Source organism: Scomber japonicus, chromosome 2, assembly GCF_027409825.1.
Source record: "Scomber japonicus isolate fScoJap1 chromosome 2, fScoJap1.pri, whole genome shotgun sequence".
Lineage (NCBI taxonomy): Eukaryota > Metazoa > Chordata > Actinopteri > Scombriformes > Scombridae > Scomber > Scomber japonicus.
The window spans coordinates 6,293,590-6,312,511 of record NC_070579.1 but is presented as its reverse complement, the minus strand read 5'-3'; the positions used below and the strand labels follow the sequence as shown (position 1 = coordinate 6,312,511).

The 18,922-nt window shown below is 40.6% G+C and overlaps 2 protein-coding genes across 2 annotated transcripts in view; both read left to right on the top strand.

The window, feature by feature from the left end:
* The window catches only part of myom2a (myomesin 2a), a 62,066-nt gene extending 54,229 nt beyond the window's left edge, over nucleotides 1-7,837 (top strand). Inside the window, 9 exon segments of the mRNA XM_053340987.1 lie at nucleotides 219-324; nucleotides 1,232-1,395; nucleotides 4,896-4,932; nucleotides 5,029-5,051; nucleotides 5,749-5,804; nucleotides 7,088-7,180; nucleotides 7,182-7,316; nucleotides 7,318-7,614; nucleotides 7,616-7,837. Coding sequence (XP_053196962.1) covers nucleotides 219-324; nucleotides 1,232-1,395; nucleotides 4,896-4,932; nucleotides 5,029-5,051; nucleotides 5,749-5,804; nucleotides 7,088-7,180; nucleotides 7,182-7,316; nucleotides 7,318-7,614; nucleotides 7,616-7,663 — 959 coding nt within the window. The 3' untranslated portion in view covers nucleotides 7,664-7,837.
* Nucleotides 7,838-9,479: 1,642 nt separating this feature from the next.
* Nucleotides 9,480-18,305, top strand: LOC128381035 (protein FAM83B-like). Its single transcript, XM_053340976.1, has 4 exons — nucleotides 9,480-9,914; nucleotides 12,469-12,633; nucleotides 15,351-15,475; nucleotides 16,337-18,305. Exons 1-4 carry the CDS (start codon nucleotides 9,480-9,482, stop codon nucleotides 18,303-18,305), a joined length of 2,694 nt encoding a protein of 897 aa, XP_053196951.1.
* The last annotated feature ends 617 nt before the right edge of the window (nucleotides 18,306-18,922 follow it).

The window sequence follows — 18,922 nt, the reverse complement described above, 5'->3', positions numbered from 1 at the left end:
TTGATGCTAAGTCCACAAAAAAAGTTATTCATATGTTTATTTTCACATTTTAACCCTTTAAATTTGATTACACCACATGGACACATAAAAACCCTCATTGACCTACAGTCGATGTTTTTGTGAGCCGACATGGCCGACAGACAAAAGACTGATTGTTTCTGACTTGTGTGTGTGTGTGTGTGTTTTAATGTGTGTTTTAATGTGTGTTTGTGTGTCAGGTGCGTCCGCCTCTGAGCTGGTGCTGCAGTGTACTCCGGAGGGCATCAGGCTGCAGTGCTACATGAGCTACTACACAGAGGAGATGAAGACCGTCTGGAAACACAAGTACGGATTATTAAACGCTTTATTTAAGTATACAGGATTCAAATATTTACTTTTTTCCAGCTGGGATGTGAGGGAATCATGCCAGCTGTCAAACTCTTGTGTAAACCAGTCAGTCACAGCTGTCTTAAGGTTGCCAAATATCAGCGTCACCCATGGTTACCACTTTCTAATTAAGTATTAAGTATTAGCTTTATGCATGGTTAAGCCTATGGTGACTTTTAGGTGCTATTATCTTCCAGCATCAAACTTTCTTTGTGAATTTAGTCCTGTGGTTCATCAAGAAGACCCTCCAATGATATTAATAAATGGTTTCACCTTCTAATATCATCATATCTGCAAGTATAATTACTGCTACAGTTAGCCAGTTAGCTGAGTTAGCTGAGTTAAGCCGCCGAGCTAGCAGCTGAGTTAGCCGCCGAGCTAGCAGCCGAGTTAGCCACCGAGCTCGTATAAGCATTATTAGGACATTTAAAATGGGTCTTCTCAATTTCTGGTAAGCCATCAGCTAAATCTAATTAGTCACCTTCTGTTATAAATGATAATGAAATATTTAAAGGGAGGACAGAGGCAGGGGCAAAAAGGGAAAAAAAGGGCACATACAGCACGTTCTCAGCCACTGAAGAGGGCAGTTTTAGCGTGTTTTGCCAACCAGGAGGGCACCTTAGCGCACATTTTGGCTCCCAGAAGGGCACTTTAGCGTGCATTTTTTAAACAAATGGGCCACGAGGGGCTTGAATGAAAATGAGTTTGACACCTCTGATTTAAGGGACAGCTGTAGCTCCTCTTCACACCTTCCACAGTCTCTCTGGTAGAAACACATCCTTTTGCAGCCATTATAGTCGACACATTATCCGTCTGAACTTAACCTGAATCCTGCGTCCTGTGCCTGTGATGTCACACCCTGCAGGGAGAGTAAGATCGCCTCCTCTGAGAAGATGAGGATCGGTGGCACAGCGGAGATGGCCTGGATGCAGATCTGCGACCCGTCCGACAAGGAGAAGGGTCACTACACCATCGAGATCTCAGACGGAGAGAAGACACACACCAGGACCTTTGACCTCTCTGGACAAGGTAACGATAGACCACTCACTGAACTAACACACTTTAAATTGTACTTTATTAATCTTGAGTAAGTACACAAGTAATAAAGAAGACAAGAGGAAGGAAAGAAATAAAAAATAATGGAATATACAAATTAGATAGAACAATAAAAAGTGCAGTGGTGAGAATAGAAAAGCTAAATTGAAGAGGTAAGTTTTTAGCTTTCTCTTAAAATATTTAGTGAACTGCTCATTTCATCTTATCTTACTCTATTTTAGCTCAATTTAATTCCCAATCCAACACTCTTAATTGTGTTTAAATGTCTTTTTATACATGTCTTTTTTTATATATATATATATATATATATATATATATATATAGAGAGAGAGAGAGAGAGAGAGAGAGAGAGAGAGAGAGCACTGTTGAATTTAAGTAACAGACCAGGAGAAGTTGATTCATGCTTTCATCTCAAGTAGACTCGACTACTGTAACGGTCTTCTGACTGGACTCCCACAAAAAAGCATTAAACAGCTGCAGCTCATTCAGAACGCTGCAGTTCGAGTTTTAACCAGAACAAAGAGATCAGAGCACATTACTCCAGTTCTAAAGTCTTTACACTGGCTCCCAGTCAGTTCTAAAGTCTTTACACTGGCTCCCAGTCAGTTCTCAAGTCTTTACACTGGCTCCCAGTCAGCTCTAAAGTCTTTACACTGGCTCCCAGTCAGCTATAGAATAGATTTTAAAGTTCTGCTACTGGTCTACAAATCACTGAATGGTTTAGGTCCAGAATACATGAAATGACATGTTAGTAGAATATAAACCCAGTAGAGCTCTGAGATCTACTGACTCAGGTCAGATAGTTGAGCCCAGAGTTCAAGGGTGGGGGGGGGGGGGGGGGGGGTAATTGTATGTTTTAATGTTTCTGTTTTATGTAAAGCACATTGAGTTGCCATTGTGTATGAAATGCGCTATATAAATAAAACTGCCTTGCCTAATAATGTAAAAACCAACAGTAGAATAAAAGGTTACAGTGCAGTGTGAGATATTAACCCTTAGATTTGGATTAATTTTAAAAAAAAGAAAGTCTTCAGCCGTGATTTAAAGGAGAGCTTGGAGAGTTGGAGCGAACCTGAAGTCTTCTTCTGGGAGTTTGTTCCAGATGTGAGGAGCTTAACCCTCCTGTTGTCCTCGAGTCAAGGAAGGAAGGAAGGAAGAAGGATGGAAGGAAGGAAGAAAGGAAGGAAGGAAGGGAGGAAGAAGGATGGAAGGGAGGAAGGAAGGAAGGAAGGAAGGAGGGGAGGGAGGGAGGGAGGGAGGGAGGGAGGAAGGAAGGAAGGAAGGAGGGGAGGGAGGGAGGGTGGGAGGAAGGAATGACAGAGGAAATAAGGAAGGAAGGAAAGTAGGAGGGAGGGAGGGAAGTAAAGAAAGAGAGAAGGGAGGAAGGAAGGAAGGAAGGAAGGAGGGGAGGGAGGGAGGGAGGGAAGGAAGGAAGGAAGGAGGGGAGGGAGGGAGGGAGGAAGGAAGGAAAGAAGGAAGGAAAGGAGGAAAGAAAGGAAGGAAGGAAGGGAAGAAGGAAGGAGGGGAGGGAGGGAGGAAGGAAAGGACAGAGGAAATAAGGAAGGACAGAGGAAATAAGGAAGAAAGGAAAGTAGGAGGGAGGAAGAACAGAAGGAAAGGAGGAAGGAAGGAAGGAGGGAAGGAAGGAAGGAAGGAACAGTTAAAACAGACAGGGTCAATTGACCCGGGAGGACGACAGGAAGGTTAAAAACTAGTGAGGTGAAACAGAGACAGCAAAACCTTAAAGAGTCAAAGTATGTTGAGACATATATGAACGTACAGTTAATGATCAGTTATTCTCTATATGTATAAACACACAGAAGGATCTTAAATGTCAGAGAGGACAGGATTAACTGGTTGGGCTAAAGGAACAACACACAATAAAGGTCCTAACTTACTAATCTACCAGAATGACTTTACAGAGGAGGCATCAACCAGTAAGCCCAACATTTACCAACATCTATCAACCTTAACCTCCCACCACACACCTGTTTTTAAATGTACTACTCTTCATGATGATTGGCTGATTCAAATCTGGAATGACCAATGTATGACTGACACACACACACAGGTAGAAACCAATCAGCTGATGGCACCAAAACCATTACAGAGGAAGCATCAACCAGTAAACCAGTGTGTCTACCAACGCTTACCAACATCTACCAGCACTGTCCTTAAAGACTGTGTAAAGGGAATTCAGACATTTTCTTCTAAACACATTAAATAGGTCATAAATGTATTTCTAAAAAAGGTGTAAAAAGCATTTCAACCATTTAGATTTGAATTGTGGAGCTAGGCTTCACAAACTGTGTTTCAAGGTTTCTGTGTTCAGGATTTAGTGATTAGCATAAACCCGCCCCTGCTGCTGTAGAGGTATAAATACATTCAGCACACACTACTACTACTACAGTCTACAGTTAGCCACTTAGCTGAGTTAGCCGCCGAGCTAGCAGCCAAGTTAGCCGCCAAGCTAGCAGCCGAGTTAGCCGCCGAGCTAGCAGCCAAGTTAGCCGCCAAGCTAGCAGCCGAGTTAGCCGCCGAGCTAGCAGCCAAGTTACCCGCCGACTAGCAGCAGAGTTAGCAGCCGAGTTAGCCACCAAGCTAGCCACTGAGTTAGCCGCCGAGCTAGTAGCTGAGTTAGCCGCTGAGCTAGCAGCTGAGTTAACTGCAGAAAGCTCTCAGACGTAGCATCCATGTTTCTGGTAGAGTGGTGACTTTGATTGACAGGTGACACTTGGTAGGGGGCGGGGCTTCAGCGTTTGGGAGCAGAGAAAGAGGCTGATTTTTACACAATTTTGAAGCCTAATTTCATATATTTAGTGATTTTTTTAATCATTCAAATTTGGCAGGGTGGTTAACAACACACTTTTCTGTGGTATGTCAAACTCAGAACACATATTTATTCTTACTTTACACAGACTTTAATCTCCCACCAAACACTTTTTAAAAAGTTTTAGTTTTAGCAAGTTAATCTGATGAATGAGACGCTCTCACTCTCCAGTTCTGCTCATTCATAGAAGGGTCTGGATGACGATTGGGCTGATTCAAAACCTGTAACAACCACAGACAAGACGCACAGGTAGAAACTAATTAGCTGGTTGCACCTGGATAGAGAAAAAAAACACATTAAAAAAAAAAAAAAAGAAAAAAAGCCACAGTGTGTCTGACTGACGCTTCCACAGAAGTGGTTGGATTTAAGAGACGCTTCCCAACAAAAAACAAAATAAGACAGGAAGACTTTAGTAAACCGGTTTCAAAGGTCAGATCTGAATAAAAGATTACTCCTAAATGTCTGGCAGGTGGCCGGGTATCGGTTGGCATAATGTCAAGTTTATCATTTTACTATTACAGTATGTAATTAATAGAAAATAGACACAAATGAAACAGACTACAAATAAAATCCTTTCTCTTTAGGGCAGCATCAAACTTCTGGTGAATTTAGAGTTTTAATGGGAATATTTCTCTTTCTGCAGCATACACCGACGCCTATGAAGAATACCTGAGACTTAAGTAAGTTATTTGACATCATTAATACTTTAAACATGAATCTTTGAATAGTTTGTAACCATGCCGACCTTCTCTCTCTCTCTCTTCTCTCCTTTTTAGGGCAGCTGCATTTGCTGAGAAGAGTGAGTATATCATCATTTATTCTTCTTTCCACACAGTTAGTGAGAGATTATTCCCTCAGACATTTTTTAGACCTATTTAAGGATAAAAGGATTTTCTTTTTAAATGATGTGTATCAATGGAGAGATCATGATGATGTGTTTAACCCTTAAATACTGTTCAGGATCAGATTTGACCCATTTTTTTTTACATTTGAGAGCTGTAAAAACATCATATACACATTTTATTTCAGCTTGACATTTCCTAATGTGACCCACCTTATACACAATTTAAATAAAATGCATCTTTTTTGTGCAGCTGATTCACATTTTTATATATGCAAATGTAAAAAAAATCATAAATCAACATTCAAACATGTTCTTGGACTATAAATAGTGATTGTGAATGTCTTTTTTTAATAAATACACACTCTGTTTGCTCTCTGATAGCTTTACATTAATATTGAATAAACATTTATTAATGACTAATGGGTAATTTGTGAATGTGAATTGGTGTAGAGACTCTGCACTGGCCGAATAAGAACAGTATGTGAGGGTTAAATTTGAATAGACAAAGTGCAAAGAGGTTTTAGAGAGTCTCCTCCTCCTGTTTCTACCATGATTACACTGTGAAAGTCAGAAGCTTACATCACAGAATATCCTTTTCTTTTTAAGATAAATGTATAAACATAAACTGACTCTTCTTTCTGTCTCTCCTCAGACCGCGGCAGAGTGGTCGGTGGTCTGCCTGATGTCGTCACTATTATGGAGGAGAAGGTGAGAGACTTTGTCAAAGTTCAGACGCTGATATGAACCAACGATGATAAAGACATGTTTACAGATCTGTGTTCAGGTATTTCGTCTCCATCATTACGAGCAGACGTGTTGTAATGAAGTCAGAGGTCAGAGCGTTAGCGCCCAGGCAGCATTCCTGGGAAACAAGTGCCGGAACAAAATGTCGTAACATCTATTATACACTGCTCTTACTGTTGTGAAACATACACAGAGAACAGTAGTAAGGGTTTTTATTAAAGAGAGTAGATGATGGCAGATGCTGCTATGATTCATAAAGAGATCATTTGTCAGTTGTAAGTCTCTCATTGGACTTATTTTATTTGTTTTATTATCAATCACATAGATTACATTTAGATTTTAGTTTTATGTTCTAAGGTTTTGAGCCTCAGTTGTACTTCAGGTTCAATGCTAATTAGCAAAAATGAGAGAGAGAGAGAGAGAGAGAGAGAGAGAGAGAGAGAGAGAGAGAGAGAGAGAGAGAGAGAGAGAGAGAGAGAGAGAGAGAGAGAGAGAGAGAGAGAGAGAGAGAGAGAGAGAGAGAGAGAGAGAGAGAGAGAGAGAGAGAGAGAGAGAGAGAGAGAGAGAGAGAGAGAGAGAGATGGGGGGGCGGGATGGATGGATGGATGGATAGATACTTTATCCAGTAGCTCATACAGACACATACATAAATAAATAAGAGTATAAAAAGCAGCTTAAAAACTTTTAGGAAAGATTACGATGTGAGACTTTACTTTTTTTCAATTATTTAACTTGATTGGTTCAGGATGTTAGCAGAACTCTGGGAGAGAGAGATCGGGGCTCAGAAGGTAGAGCGGGCCGTCCTCCAATTGGAAGATTGGCAGTTCAATTCCCGGCTCCTCTAGTCCACATGTCCATGTGTCCTTGAGCAAGACACTTAACCCCTAAATTGCTCCCGTTGCTGTGCCAACGGTGTATGAATGAGAATGAATGGTTAAATTCCTCTGATGAGCAGGTTGGCACCCTGTGTGGTAGCTCCTGCCATCAGTGTATGAATGTGTGTGAATGGGTGAATGACGTAATGTAAAGAGCTTTGAGTGATCGTAAAGACTAGAAAGGTGCTATATAAGTACATTACACCATTCAAAACCTTATCTAATGAAACCCAAAGTCTATATTTAGTAGTCTAGATAACATTAGCAGTAAGTGTTTTAATATTAAGGTGAACTGAGCCTTTAATAGGTTTTCTTGCAGTACTTTCTATCTGAATAAATTGTGACTTGAGTTTGACTCTCAACCTTCCCCAGTCCCTGAGCCTGACCTGCACCGTGTGGGGCGAGCCGACTCCCGAGGTCACCTGGTTCAAGAACGAGCAGGAAGTCGCCTCCACCGAGCCACACCAAGATCACGTTTGAAGGCGGTAAGTTCGCCAGCCTCGTCATCAACAAAGTCACTCCCGATGACTCCGGCAAGTACAGCATCAACGTGAGGAACAAGTACGGCGGCGAGTTCGTCGAGATCACCGTCAGCGTCTACAAAGCACGGCGAGAAGATCCCCGAACCCAAACTGGGACATCCCAAAACGCCATCAGTCACGCCTGCGCCGCCAAAATCCCCCGCTCCCGGCCACAAGGCGCTGTCCCCAACCCCTCCTAAGTCCCACACCCCAGCATCCATGAAGAGCCCAACTCCAGCTTCCACCCCTGTCCCCAAATCCCCAACTCCGACCCCCAAGTCTCACACCCCGGTTCCCAAGTCTCCAACCCCAACTCCCAAGTCTCATACCCCGACCCCCAAGTCTCCAACCCCGACTCCATCTCGTGGCGTCAAGTCACCCCACCCCGCCCAGATTCATGAAGTCTCCCACCCCACCCAGGAAGTAGACGGTGGTGGTGGTGACGTCTGAGGAGGGAGGGGGAAACGTCTGCTGAGAACAACGCTGATTTAAAGCATGAGTGTGGAACCACGTTGTTACTTTAAGGTTTAGTTTTTTAACGTAATCACTGTTAAAAGTCCCAATTTTCTGAACTGCTGCGTATTCTGGACTACAACTCCCTCAAAAAAAAATCTAACCAGTTTCATACATCCTCTCTTCATTTGGAGGACTAGTTACAGGATACATGTAGAATAAACCTACACAGGAGGGGCTTTTACAGTGCTTACTACATACAGCAGATGTTACATGTCCTTCAGCTGGTCACTGTGATGTTGGGAAAAAACAAAAAACTAAGAAAAATGAAAAGGCCGGGGTAGATATTAATGTTCCATGTTTCTAAAAGCTGCACCTTCCACTATGTAATTTGAGTGGAAAGCCTGTATCCATCTTCTTTTGTGGATGTTTTACTTGTTTTTCTTGTGGTGTTTATTACAACTTTGGTCTTATTTCCAGTCGTTTCTGGTTAAATGCTGATTTCTGGGAAGCAATAACTCTTAAAAAAAAAAAAAGAAGAAGTCAGATGTGGCAAGAAGTACGAGCAGTCCTCCCAGGTTTGACAAACTTTATAGGAAACAGTAAAATCTTGACCCAAAATGTCAGTTTTTAAACATCTATTAAACTTTAGAAACTGACCACAGAGTGATTATTGTAGTTTTGCTCACTGCTGGTTTGTTTGATCGTGTCTCTTTCTGTCACCACGTTCCCATATTTTAGTTGAGTGCAATACAATATATATGTTTATCAAAACTGAAGTAATACCCCAAACTACAGAAATAAGACCAAAGTAGTAATAAATCATGTATCCTTTTAAAACTGGGCATCCTGGGAGTTAGCAGGGATGGAGCTGTCTGCTGTCAGTACCTGGGCAGGAACACCTAACACCAGATTATTATTAGTTTTTTCTCTGGGATGGTTGAGTTTTCCTCCCTTTATACTTTACTTTTTCTCCCAGGTAGCTTTCTCTGTTAGTCAGTGGCTCTGTGAGTAAAAAATAGAGAGGACTATCTGTCTGTCTGTGACATCTTGTAACCCCCCTCTTCCCCCCACCAATGCTTTGTGATGGCAATAAATAAACTTTACTTATCAAATTGTCTGTGTTGTCTTTGTCTCTCAGTCTCACCTTAAATATGTCAGAAGGACAGAGAGAGGTAACATGAGTTCTTCTGAAGCAATCACCAAAAAAAAGGTACAGTAATAGTATTGTATACAGGCTGTAGGACATTTTGTGGCAGCTGTATACACAGACAAACCTGCTCCAGGTGAGCTTAGGTGGGCGGAGCTTGTTCCCTTATGTGTGCTGTCAGTGGACCTGAAGCACAAGTACAACAGAGATTTGAAACTCACGCCCTAGTGCTGCTTGTTCACGGAGGAGACAGCATGCACACCAAGCCTGACTGGAGGACTCTTTTTACTATAAAGTTCAGATCAATGTTGGACTTGAATCAGACAGGAAATCCAATATTTTTGTCACCGGTCATGAAGTAAGTATGTTTTTTTCCAATAATTATTTAGTTCATGTCAATATTAATGTTCAGGGATGGAAGACATCACATGCCTCGTATTGTTTGCCTACTTCAGCTGAATCATCCTTGACGAGCAGGTTTTTACATCTTCACTTTACATATAACCTACTTTTTCTTCCAAATGAGCTTCGCAGTTATTATAATTAAGTTTTCAGTCAGATCAGACTTGTTAATACTTTAAATTGTCATACTAAAGGTAAAGAAGAAGCCTGCCGCACAGACACTCTAAAGGGATTATCAATGGAGTCCAATCGGTCCGGCCGGTCACTGAATCATGACGACAATCCGATTTACGTGCAGCCCCACTACAAAGAATCCTACCGTCTGGCAATTTATGCCCTGCTCAAAGGAGGCAAGGAGGCCTACAATGAGTTCCTCCGAGCTGAGCAGATTGGACAATTTCTATCAGAGGAGGAGATTTCGTTCATTTTGGAAAATGCAGAGTCACCGGTTGTGGAGGACAACCCAATGGAGGGATATGTCCCCGAGGAGATCAACCCTTCCACCTACTTCCCATTAGAGTCTGATGAGGAGGTGCCGGACCTGGACCTGGGCTGGCCGGAGGTCATGCTGGAGGGAACGGACACAAACATCAGCATGCTGTTCCACCCACCCAGACAAAACACACCCACCATCAAAGAAGTGATTCGGAAACAGATTCAGGAGGCCAGGCAGGTGAGGATCAAATACTGACAAAGGAAATGTTATGAAAGTGAATACAAAGCCCAAATCTCCACGTCTGTCAGGTGTGAGTAAGTGTGTTGGGATTTATCTTTGTAGCTTTGGTTGCACACATGTGTAAACCTGCACACTGGTAAATGCTGCATGAGGACAAAAGCTGTCTATTAAAAGAGCAAACTCACAATGAAAGGCGTTGCTTTACACACAGAGGGAAGAACACATCACTCTTCACTCTCTGCATACACAGCACACTGTAGTATACACTAACACACAATGTAGTATACACACTGTAGTATACACTAACACACTATACACTAACACACAATGTAGTATACACACTGTAGTATACATTCAGACATTGTAGTATACATTACTACATACACTAGTATACACTAACACAGCATAGTATACATTAACACACTATAGTATAAATTAATACACTGTGGCATAGCTTAATACACACTGTAGTAAACATTACTACACACTAGTATACAGAAATACACACTGTAGTATACATTAACACACTGTGGTATAAATTAATACACACTGTAGTATATATTTAAATACATTGTAGTATACATTAATGATGATAATGTAATGCACCAACCCTAAACATCACTATTACTATACAGTTTTATAGTTTTCTGATTTCAGCCATTTACAAAACATTATGGGAATCATTTCTACAAATGATAGCCCCAACAGTAATTATAATACCATACAGAAGATCCACTGTTCTTACTTTGGAAATACAACTGGGCTTAAGTTACTTGGGCCACAAACCCAACAACAAAAAGAGGATTTCACCAAGAGTTACATCATAAAGGTTCCTTTGAGTAACGCTAATGCCCTGTAGGCGTTTATGAATTTATTATCTTAACAGGTGATAATACACACTAGTAAGACATTTACGATAACATCTCAGAACAAGTTTGCAGCATGGTCTCCATTGTCCATATGTATGCTTGGTATTTTCCATACAGTACTTAAGTTAATGTACTGAGTTACATACCATCAATGCAAACTTGCAGCTAGTAATCAATAACCAGAAGAGAATAACACAAAAAACAGACTGAACTCAATTAGACTCAAAGGGAAATACTGGTTTATTCCAACTTGATATGTTTCCCATGAATGCTGCCATTGTGGCTCTATGTGTCATGCTGACTTTGCATAGAACAATATACATGGAGGCAATTTGTACAATCCTCCTACGACTTTCCAAATAAACATTTTTTGTCACTGAGTGTGAAGATTTAATGTTACAAAAAGGTTGCAGCAATCAAAAGTGTCACTTAAAACTTTAAATTTCTCTTAATTTAAAAGTAACTATTAACAAGCAGAATATTGAATAGGTTTTGGTAATAGATTAAACTATTCATCTGTTGTTCCAGTGTAAGCATCACAAAAACTGTAATATAGACAAGAAAACGTGTATTCAGCAGCTACAGTACTGAAGTGACTTGCAGCTGACAGATCAGTGACTTGCACGAGAAACCAACCACCTGAGGCAAATGATTAGTCATGGATGACTGTTTGTGAGAATAAATAACAAAGACACAGAGACCTTTACGTGCAACTTTAAATACAAACAATAGTTTACATGCATTGTGTGTTCAGCCTCATTGCAACAAAAACTTTTCCTGTTGTGTAAGTTCTCCTTCATGAAAAGGTCAGCATGTCGTCCATGTTTCCAATAACTACCCAACGTGTCTCGGCTTGAATGTGCTCGATGTTCAGCGCCTTCTGTTCAGAGCTGACACTTATAATTCATTAATTACAGCAGGGTGTGTTTGTCTAAGTGAGCAGTAAAATGAGCTTTCATGCTACAGATATCCACCATATGAAAATGCAGACAGTGGAGCCATTTGGATATGTACTATAATGCCCAGAGTGTACAAGTTCTGCATAAACAGTTATGTAGCTGCAGCCGGTAATACCTGGCCTGATTATTATCAGGACATGAACCATAAATCATTTCATTTTCTCTGACTGACATGATTTGAGTCATGTTTTTTTTTTACTTGGAGACACCACACCTCTTCTGACTTACAGGACATCTGATACGACATGCCACGATGTGCTTTTGAAGATTAATATCAGGCTAGAAATGCTGAGTTAACACTATTAAAACACAGTGTCCAAACTTCCCTGTTATAACCACAACGACTATTCCACAACACCACAATGCTTTTTTTTTTAAAATGCATTGAAATGACATAAACCATGACATATTGAATCATCTTGAAATGCAGCTATATTAAGTATTTCCAGTGTTTGGGTTAGTTTTAGACGTTTAAACGTTTTTTTTGCTTTGTGCACGCACGTATAGACGTTGTAGATGTAGATTCATCCATGCAGCCATTAGAGGAGATCATCTTCATCTGCAGTGTACTCAGTAGTCTGTAAAGTTATGCTGACATTACACTTTGCAATTTCAAATGTATAACACCACTGTATAAAACACTACCTGTCAATAACATGCCTTCAAAAGTCCTACATTTAACTCCGCCTGTTTTTAATCGTTTTTTCAATCCTTCATCTTCAGATGATTGCCATAGCGATGGACATCTTCACCGATGTCGACATTTTCAGAGAGATCGTCAATGTGGCTTACAAGGGAGTGGTGGTCTACCTCCTTCTGGATGACTTCCAGTTTGAGAGCTTCTACAATATGTCCCAAAGATTGGGAGTCAACTTTGAAGACATCAAGGTAAGAAACATCAAAAGCACCAAAGTTTGGAGCCAAACCAGCAAAGAACTGATCTACTAACAAGTATTGTGTGCGTATCTGAAGTCTGATACATCCTATTCCTCTTTTCTGGCCCAAAAACTATTAAAAACCCGTCAGTGAGCCACACCGCTGCCCTGGGTGACATGTTCCCTCAATATGAAGAGTCTGGTCATGTTAGGTTGTTTGGAAACGGCTCCAATGACTAATAATCGTTATCAAGTTTTCAGTCTCTGGAGAGTTCGTCTATGTAAGGCAGACGCTACTGAGCATGTGCAGGAACACAGTTTAAAAAAGGCTGTAACATTGAAACATATCTACTTGATTTGACTCATTTGGACAGTTTAGCTTCATATTAGCTTCAGATCAACTTTTAAATACATTTTTGCACAGGAGGAGGACTGTGGATTTTGTCCTCCATCACTTACATTGTAAGTGGATAATGAAGGGATCCTTTAATGGTTGATATGAACAGGAGGAATGACCACAGCAAGAAAAACAGGTTCATTGGGTTCCTGACTGTTGTTTTAAGACAGGCCTGTCAGAATTGTGAACACATCCTTTACTGGAATTATGTGTGGTTCTTGTAGAGATGATACTACTGTATATTCAAATCTATACAAGGCCAACTGTTGTTTTAAGACAGACATAAAAAACAGTGAACCTATCCTTTACAATAACATCCCCTCTTTTTCCCACAAACACTAATCCAGAAGATTTACATATTCATTTCAAAAGTTTAACTGCAAGACAAAATATGTCTTTCATGTTTACACTTGAAACATGTCATGTCAAATACTCAATCACAATTGGCTACAAGCTACAAGTTTATGATGTCATGAATCATGCTTGTAAGCACACGTCTGGCTGATGAGCACAGAGAAACTTTCCTCCTGCAGTAAATTACTCTCAAAATACATAACTCTGCACGGAGAAAGTCAAAAATCCAACTGAAATAACAATAAATGGACTGCGCCCACTACCTAAATCCTTTCTTAATCTGTTCCCAGACTTCTTAATGTTAATTTACAGTCAGTTAAATTGCCTAATCTTACCCTTTAAATACCTTAAATTCATCTATTGTTCTTTACAATGCCTTTCTCATTCACATGAGCGCAAACCAAGGTGCAGACGCAACATTTAAGAATCCTTGTGGTCTGCTGAGGATCAAAAATTCACTTGTTTCAGCCTTTAAAGTTTAAAGTTAAGAAAATTCTCCTTAATCTGGAATAATATGGAAATTGTCAGCAGATTGTAGTTTCATACTTGATGTCATTTAGATGAACGGAAAGAAAGAAAGCCATGACGATGCAGCATTTAACATTTTCTGACATTTTAAATGAGAAAATCAACTCGTTTGGCTGCATGTTTGTAGATTTGTATTCCACTGACATGTCCCTGCCAGAGGAGGATTCGCCTGTGGCATGACCTTTCTTTTACTGGCAGGAGTATGTGGTGGATTAAATTTGACATTTGTTCCACACCCTGGTAGAAGCTCAGCATTTCCTTGCTGCTGCTCTGCCTATCATTATGAGACAAGAGAACAGCAGCAGCCGAAGGCACGGCTGGATGTTCCTGTTAAACAGCGTCAAGACGACACTTCAGCAGTGCAAACAAGAAGAAGTCATCAGAGTGAACACAGTGACGGTTTTGCAAATTGCTTAGCCAGTAGCCACATCGAAATAGCTGCCTCAGATAAAACTGACACACAGGTCTGAGCTTGTCAAGTATCACAAGGGGGGTTGGTGTCTTTTAATGTGTGTGCGTCAAAGCAACCAAGCATGGAAATGGGAAAAAAACTATTTAACTATTACTCCAGAGTGGGGCTTCTCCCCGGCTTCTCTGGCTTCCTCCCACAGACCAAAAACATGCAGATGAGGTTAACTGGTGATTCTAAATTGCCCACAGGTGTGAACGTGAGAGTGAATAGTTGTCTGTGTCTCTATATTAGCCCTCTGATTGACTGGCAGCCTGTTCAGGTGTAGAGTCGAGTAGAAGTTTCTACCACAACTTCACTCACTTCCAAGGTGTGTGGAGAAGAGAAAAAAAGTCTAAAAAGGTCAAAGCTCCAGCAACACTACAGAGCAATTTCATTGAAATGCATCATAACAGGTTTTTTAACTAATCTATAACAATTAAATACATAAAAGTGTTTCATGATGACCCTACTAAAGGCTACAGTCCTCTGTGCAAAAATGTATTTAAAAGTTGATCTCAAGCTAATATGAAGCTTCAGCCGTCCAAATGAGTCAAATCAAGTCTTCTATGTTTCAATGTTAATGTTTTTAGTAGCAAAGTCTCTTTTTGTTACTATACTTCCACCACAGCTCAACAGGGAAACACTAAGAGGGAATTTTATGATTAAGAAATACATATGTAAATGTGGCAGATATCCACTTGATATGACTAACTCAGAGCACATTTGAAGATCTTTTGAAAGTATTTTTCCCACTGCTTCAGGCAAACATGGGTTCCTCATATTTGCTTGAGTTTTGTGATTGATCACAGGGAACATCAGCTCATAAGTGCAGATTCTTTTAGAAAGTCTGCAATGTATTGTCATATGATGGCCCTTTTACTGATTGCAAAAGTCACATGTAGACAAACAACTACTCAGTTATAGTAATGACAGAAAATGCTATTTGTTTTCTCTCCCGAAGGCTGTGATTGTTTTAATTTGTCTTTTTTTTCTCCATCAGACCATTCGCATACGGACGGTTCGGGGGCCGCAGTATAAATGTCAGTCTGGGATGACATTTTATGGAAGTTTGGAGCAGAAGTTTATCCTCATCGACTGCCGAACAGTTTTGTATGGGACATACAGGTGAGAAAGTAACTCAGTACATTTACTCAAGTACAGCATTTAAGGACAGTTTTGAGTATTTCCATGTGATGTTACTTTATACTTCTACTCCACTACATTTATTTGACAGCTTTAGTTACTTTTCAGATGCAGATTTGACACAATGGATAATATAACAAGCTTTTGAAATACAACACATTGTTAAATATGAAGCCTTTTTGTTCTTTTGACGTCTTACAAAAAGCAGTGTGCAGTCGGGCACATTTCAGATGTTAACAGCTCAGTGATTTTTCCCTCTAAACTATCACGTGGTTTAATTTCAATACATGTTTAAATGATCCAATATTTCAGCAAAAATCAAAGATTAGAGAACTAACTGGTAAAAAAAAAGCAGTAGCAAAGTAGTAGTAGTAGTAGTAGGGACCAAACCACTACTTTTACTGTAATACTGCATACTACATCACTCATAATACTAGTTATTTCAGTCAGATGTTTACTATTATCAGAGACACAAATTCACTTAATACAAGTAGAGAAACACCAGATTTAATGTGTGTGAAAGGTCGGTAGTAAGTCCAAGTGACCGACTGATGGACATCTGGTTTCTTCCCAGTTTATAATGTATGTATAGTGTGTTTGGTCCTGCAACTAAAATCTGATAGTGTGCAAAATCATCTGAAAATTAAATAAAAACTAGAAAAGTGATGTGTTTGGTGGTAATTGTAAACATTGGTCATGTTTAATTTTAAGTATAATGATTTAAAGATAATAATTATACATGCTGACATCAAATTGATTTGCATAAGCTTAAATATGTCTAAACCTTGTCACTGCATCCCTGTTACCTGTCTCATGACTGTTTTCCTCCATTTTCCTGTCCAGTTACACATGGTCATATGAGAAGATCAGACTGAGCATGGTCCTGGTGATCACGGGTCAGCTGGCTTGCTCTTATGATGAGGAGTTTCGACGACTGTATGCTCGCTCCATAGTGCCTACACTGCTGTCCACATCTGGCCAGGAGATGAGAGACAACCTGAGCATGCTCAGCTCCAGCCAGCACTCCCTCCACCAAATGCACATGAGACCCAGAGCAATGACCGGCTTGAAAAGTATTCATGAAGACAGGTTTGTCAGCAAGTTGACCAGGGGCATGAGCATGCAGGGCGGGCTGAATCAGTCTCACTACTACGACATGGGGAATATGATGAGGGGACACAGTTATGGAGGAGACCTGCATAGGTTACAATCTCTGACCCGGCTGAGGAAGGGAACCAAGGACAATAGTTTTGCTGAGAGATTTGCTTCTAACTTGAATATTAACAGCTTGTCACAGCAGCACCTTAGACACCAGGTTCTCTATGGTTCGGACCAGAATGTGATACCGTTCTGCTCTGAGACGTCACTCAACAAGTGGAAAATCGATTCATACCTTAACAGTGACAGTGATGCACCTCAAAATGCACCATCTGATGTGTTGTCCCCTTTGACATCCCCATACAGCAGTTACACAGGCTTAAATGAGCATCAGTCACAGCTGATTCACAGCAGGTCAAGGGACGTTAAGTCCAGGTTGGAGGAAATTAGGCATAATAGACTCAGTCAGCATGACAGCATCAGCCTCAGGCAGAGCCAAGAGTCTGTGAGATCCATGTATTCCACTATCGAAAGACCTAAATTAATGTCTTCATTAAGAGGTCTGGACATGAGGCAGAGCATGGGAGACTTAGATCCATACACAAAAGACAGCCGCAGCTTTGCACCAACCAACCACAGAGACAATGAGCCAAAAATGGGAGCTCATCTCAGTCAGGTGCACCGCTCTGTATCTCACTATGACATCCAAACAGCTCTAAATCAAAAGATACACGACTGGCATGAGCCTCTTCACAGGACGACCTCAGTTGCAAATCTAGATATGAAACTCAATGAACCATCGCTTAAGCATACTCCGCACCCAAGAGCAATGGAGTCTTTGATTGAAATCCCTGAAGAGAAGGACGCTTCAAATGCACATCTCAACTTGGTGAACTCTGCTAAATCAAGCATTCATCCAGAATCTCACCATCAAGCTGTATACAGAGAAGGTGACAGTTCTGTAGGTTACAGTTCAGGCTTCACTGCCCAAAGAGAAGACATCAAATCAGTATCCAACGAGACAGTAACTGACCCAAGTATCTCAGCAACTGCAGGATCTCAGCATGTTGCGGACTCTAATGGTCCAAAAGAACAGCAGCAAGAGGAAAGCCCGCTCCACAGGAAGAATTCCCTAAGGTTGAAAGTATATTCGCTGCTTAAGTCAGAAGAAAAGAAAGCATCCAAAAAGGAGGAGAAGTCATTGCAAAGAAAGTCCTCATTGAAATCAGATGATGCGTCAGGATCAAACCAATCACTCAGGTCAGACAACTCAACATCTGCTGCAGACCAAACAAAGAAAGGTCAATCACCAACCACCTCCAGGCAGAATGTGCAAACAGAGACAGAAAAACATAAATCCTCATTCTCCTTTAACAGGTTGACTCCTCAGCGTTTAAGCAAGAAAAAGTCAAACACTGCAGAGGAGCAGGACCTCGGCTCGAGAAGTACTCTAAATGAGGAGACACCAACCGTCTATTCACCCAGGAGAGAGAAAGTCTACAGTCGATTTGAATATTTAATGAACACCGATAGTAGTCCTGCAGACAAATCAACGAAGCCTACAAGCATGCATACCTCAGACAGAGACAGTAACCCTTACCTGAACAGGAGTAACTCCGGCTACTCGATATATCAGACACAAAGCAGCAGTGACCACAACAGATTGGGGCGATTCATGCAGCGAGTAGGAAATCTCATAGGCAAGAACAAGTAGCGTTGAAGGAAGAGGAGCAGGCCACCTGAATGAAGGCAAAGTTAATAGATAGTCCTTGAATTGTTCCTTGATTTATTATGGATGCCACACATCATGAGACACAGATGCTGTATGTGGTCCACCCCGCCCCCTCCCGCCCCCCGTAGTATGCTTAATTTTTCTGTTGATGATATTGATAATGTGACCAAGATCTTGATAAGGAAGATATTTATTACATAGGTGCCAAAATACAAGATGTGATGTATCAGGCATCTTCTAAATAAATATGTGTGTATTCCGTTGAACTGGATGTTACAGGATAGTTGATTTCATGTGATGATACCAGTATGTCAAGGTGTTTACAGACAACCCTGTTGCCTAGAAATAAATGTTTCACTAAAATTGTAAAGCTGGCTGAATGATGTTTTCTCTTAACACAATGAGAAAATGTTAAGTTGCAAATATATTTATACTGACTGTATTTTAGAAATGTTCAGTAACCACATATTTCATTTCTTTTTTTATACCAAAATATCAGATCTTGCAGTAAAATATCTGCTAGTAGAAACTACAGAAATTTAACATTTTTATGTTTAAGCATTGGAAACTTAGGGATTCAAATGTAAGCAAAACCACAA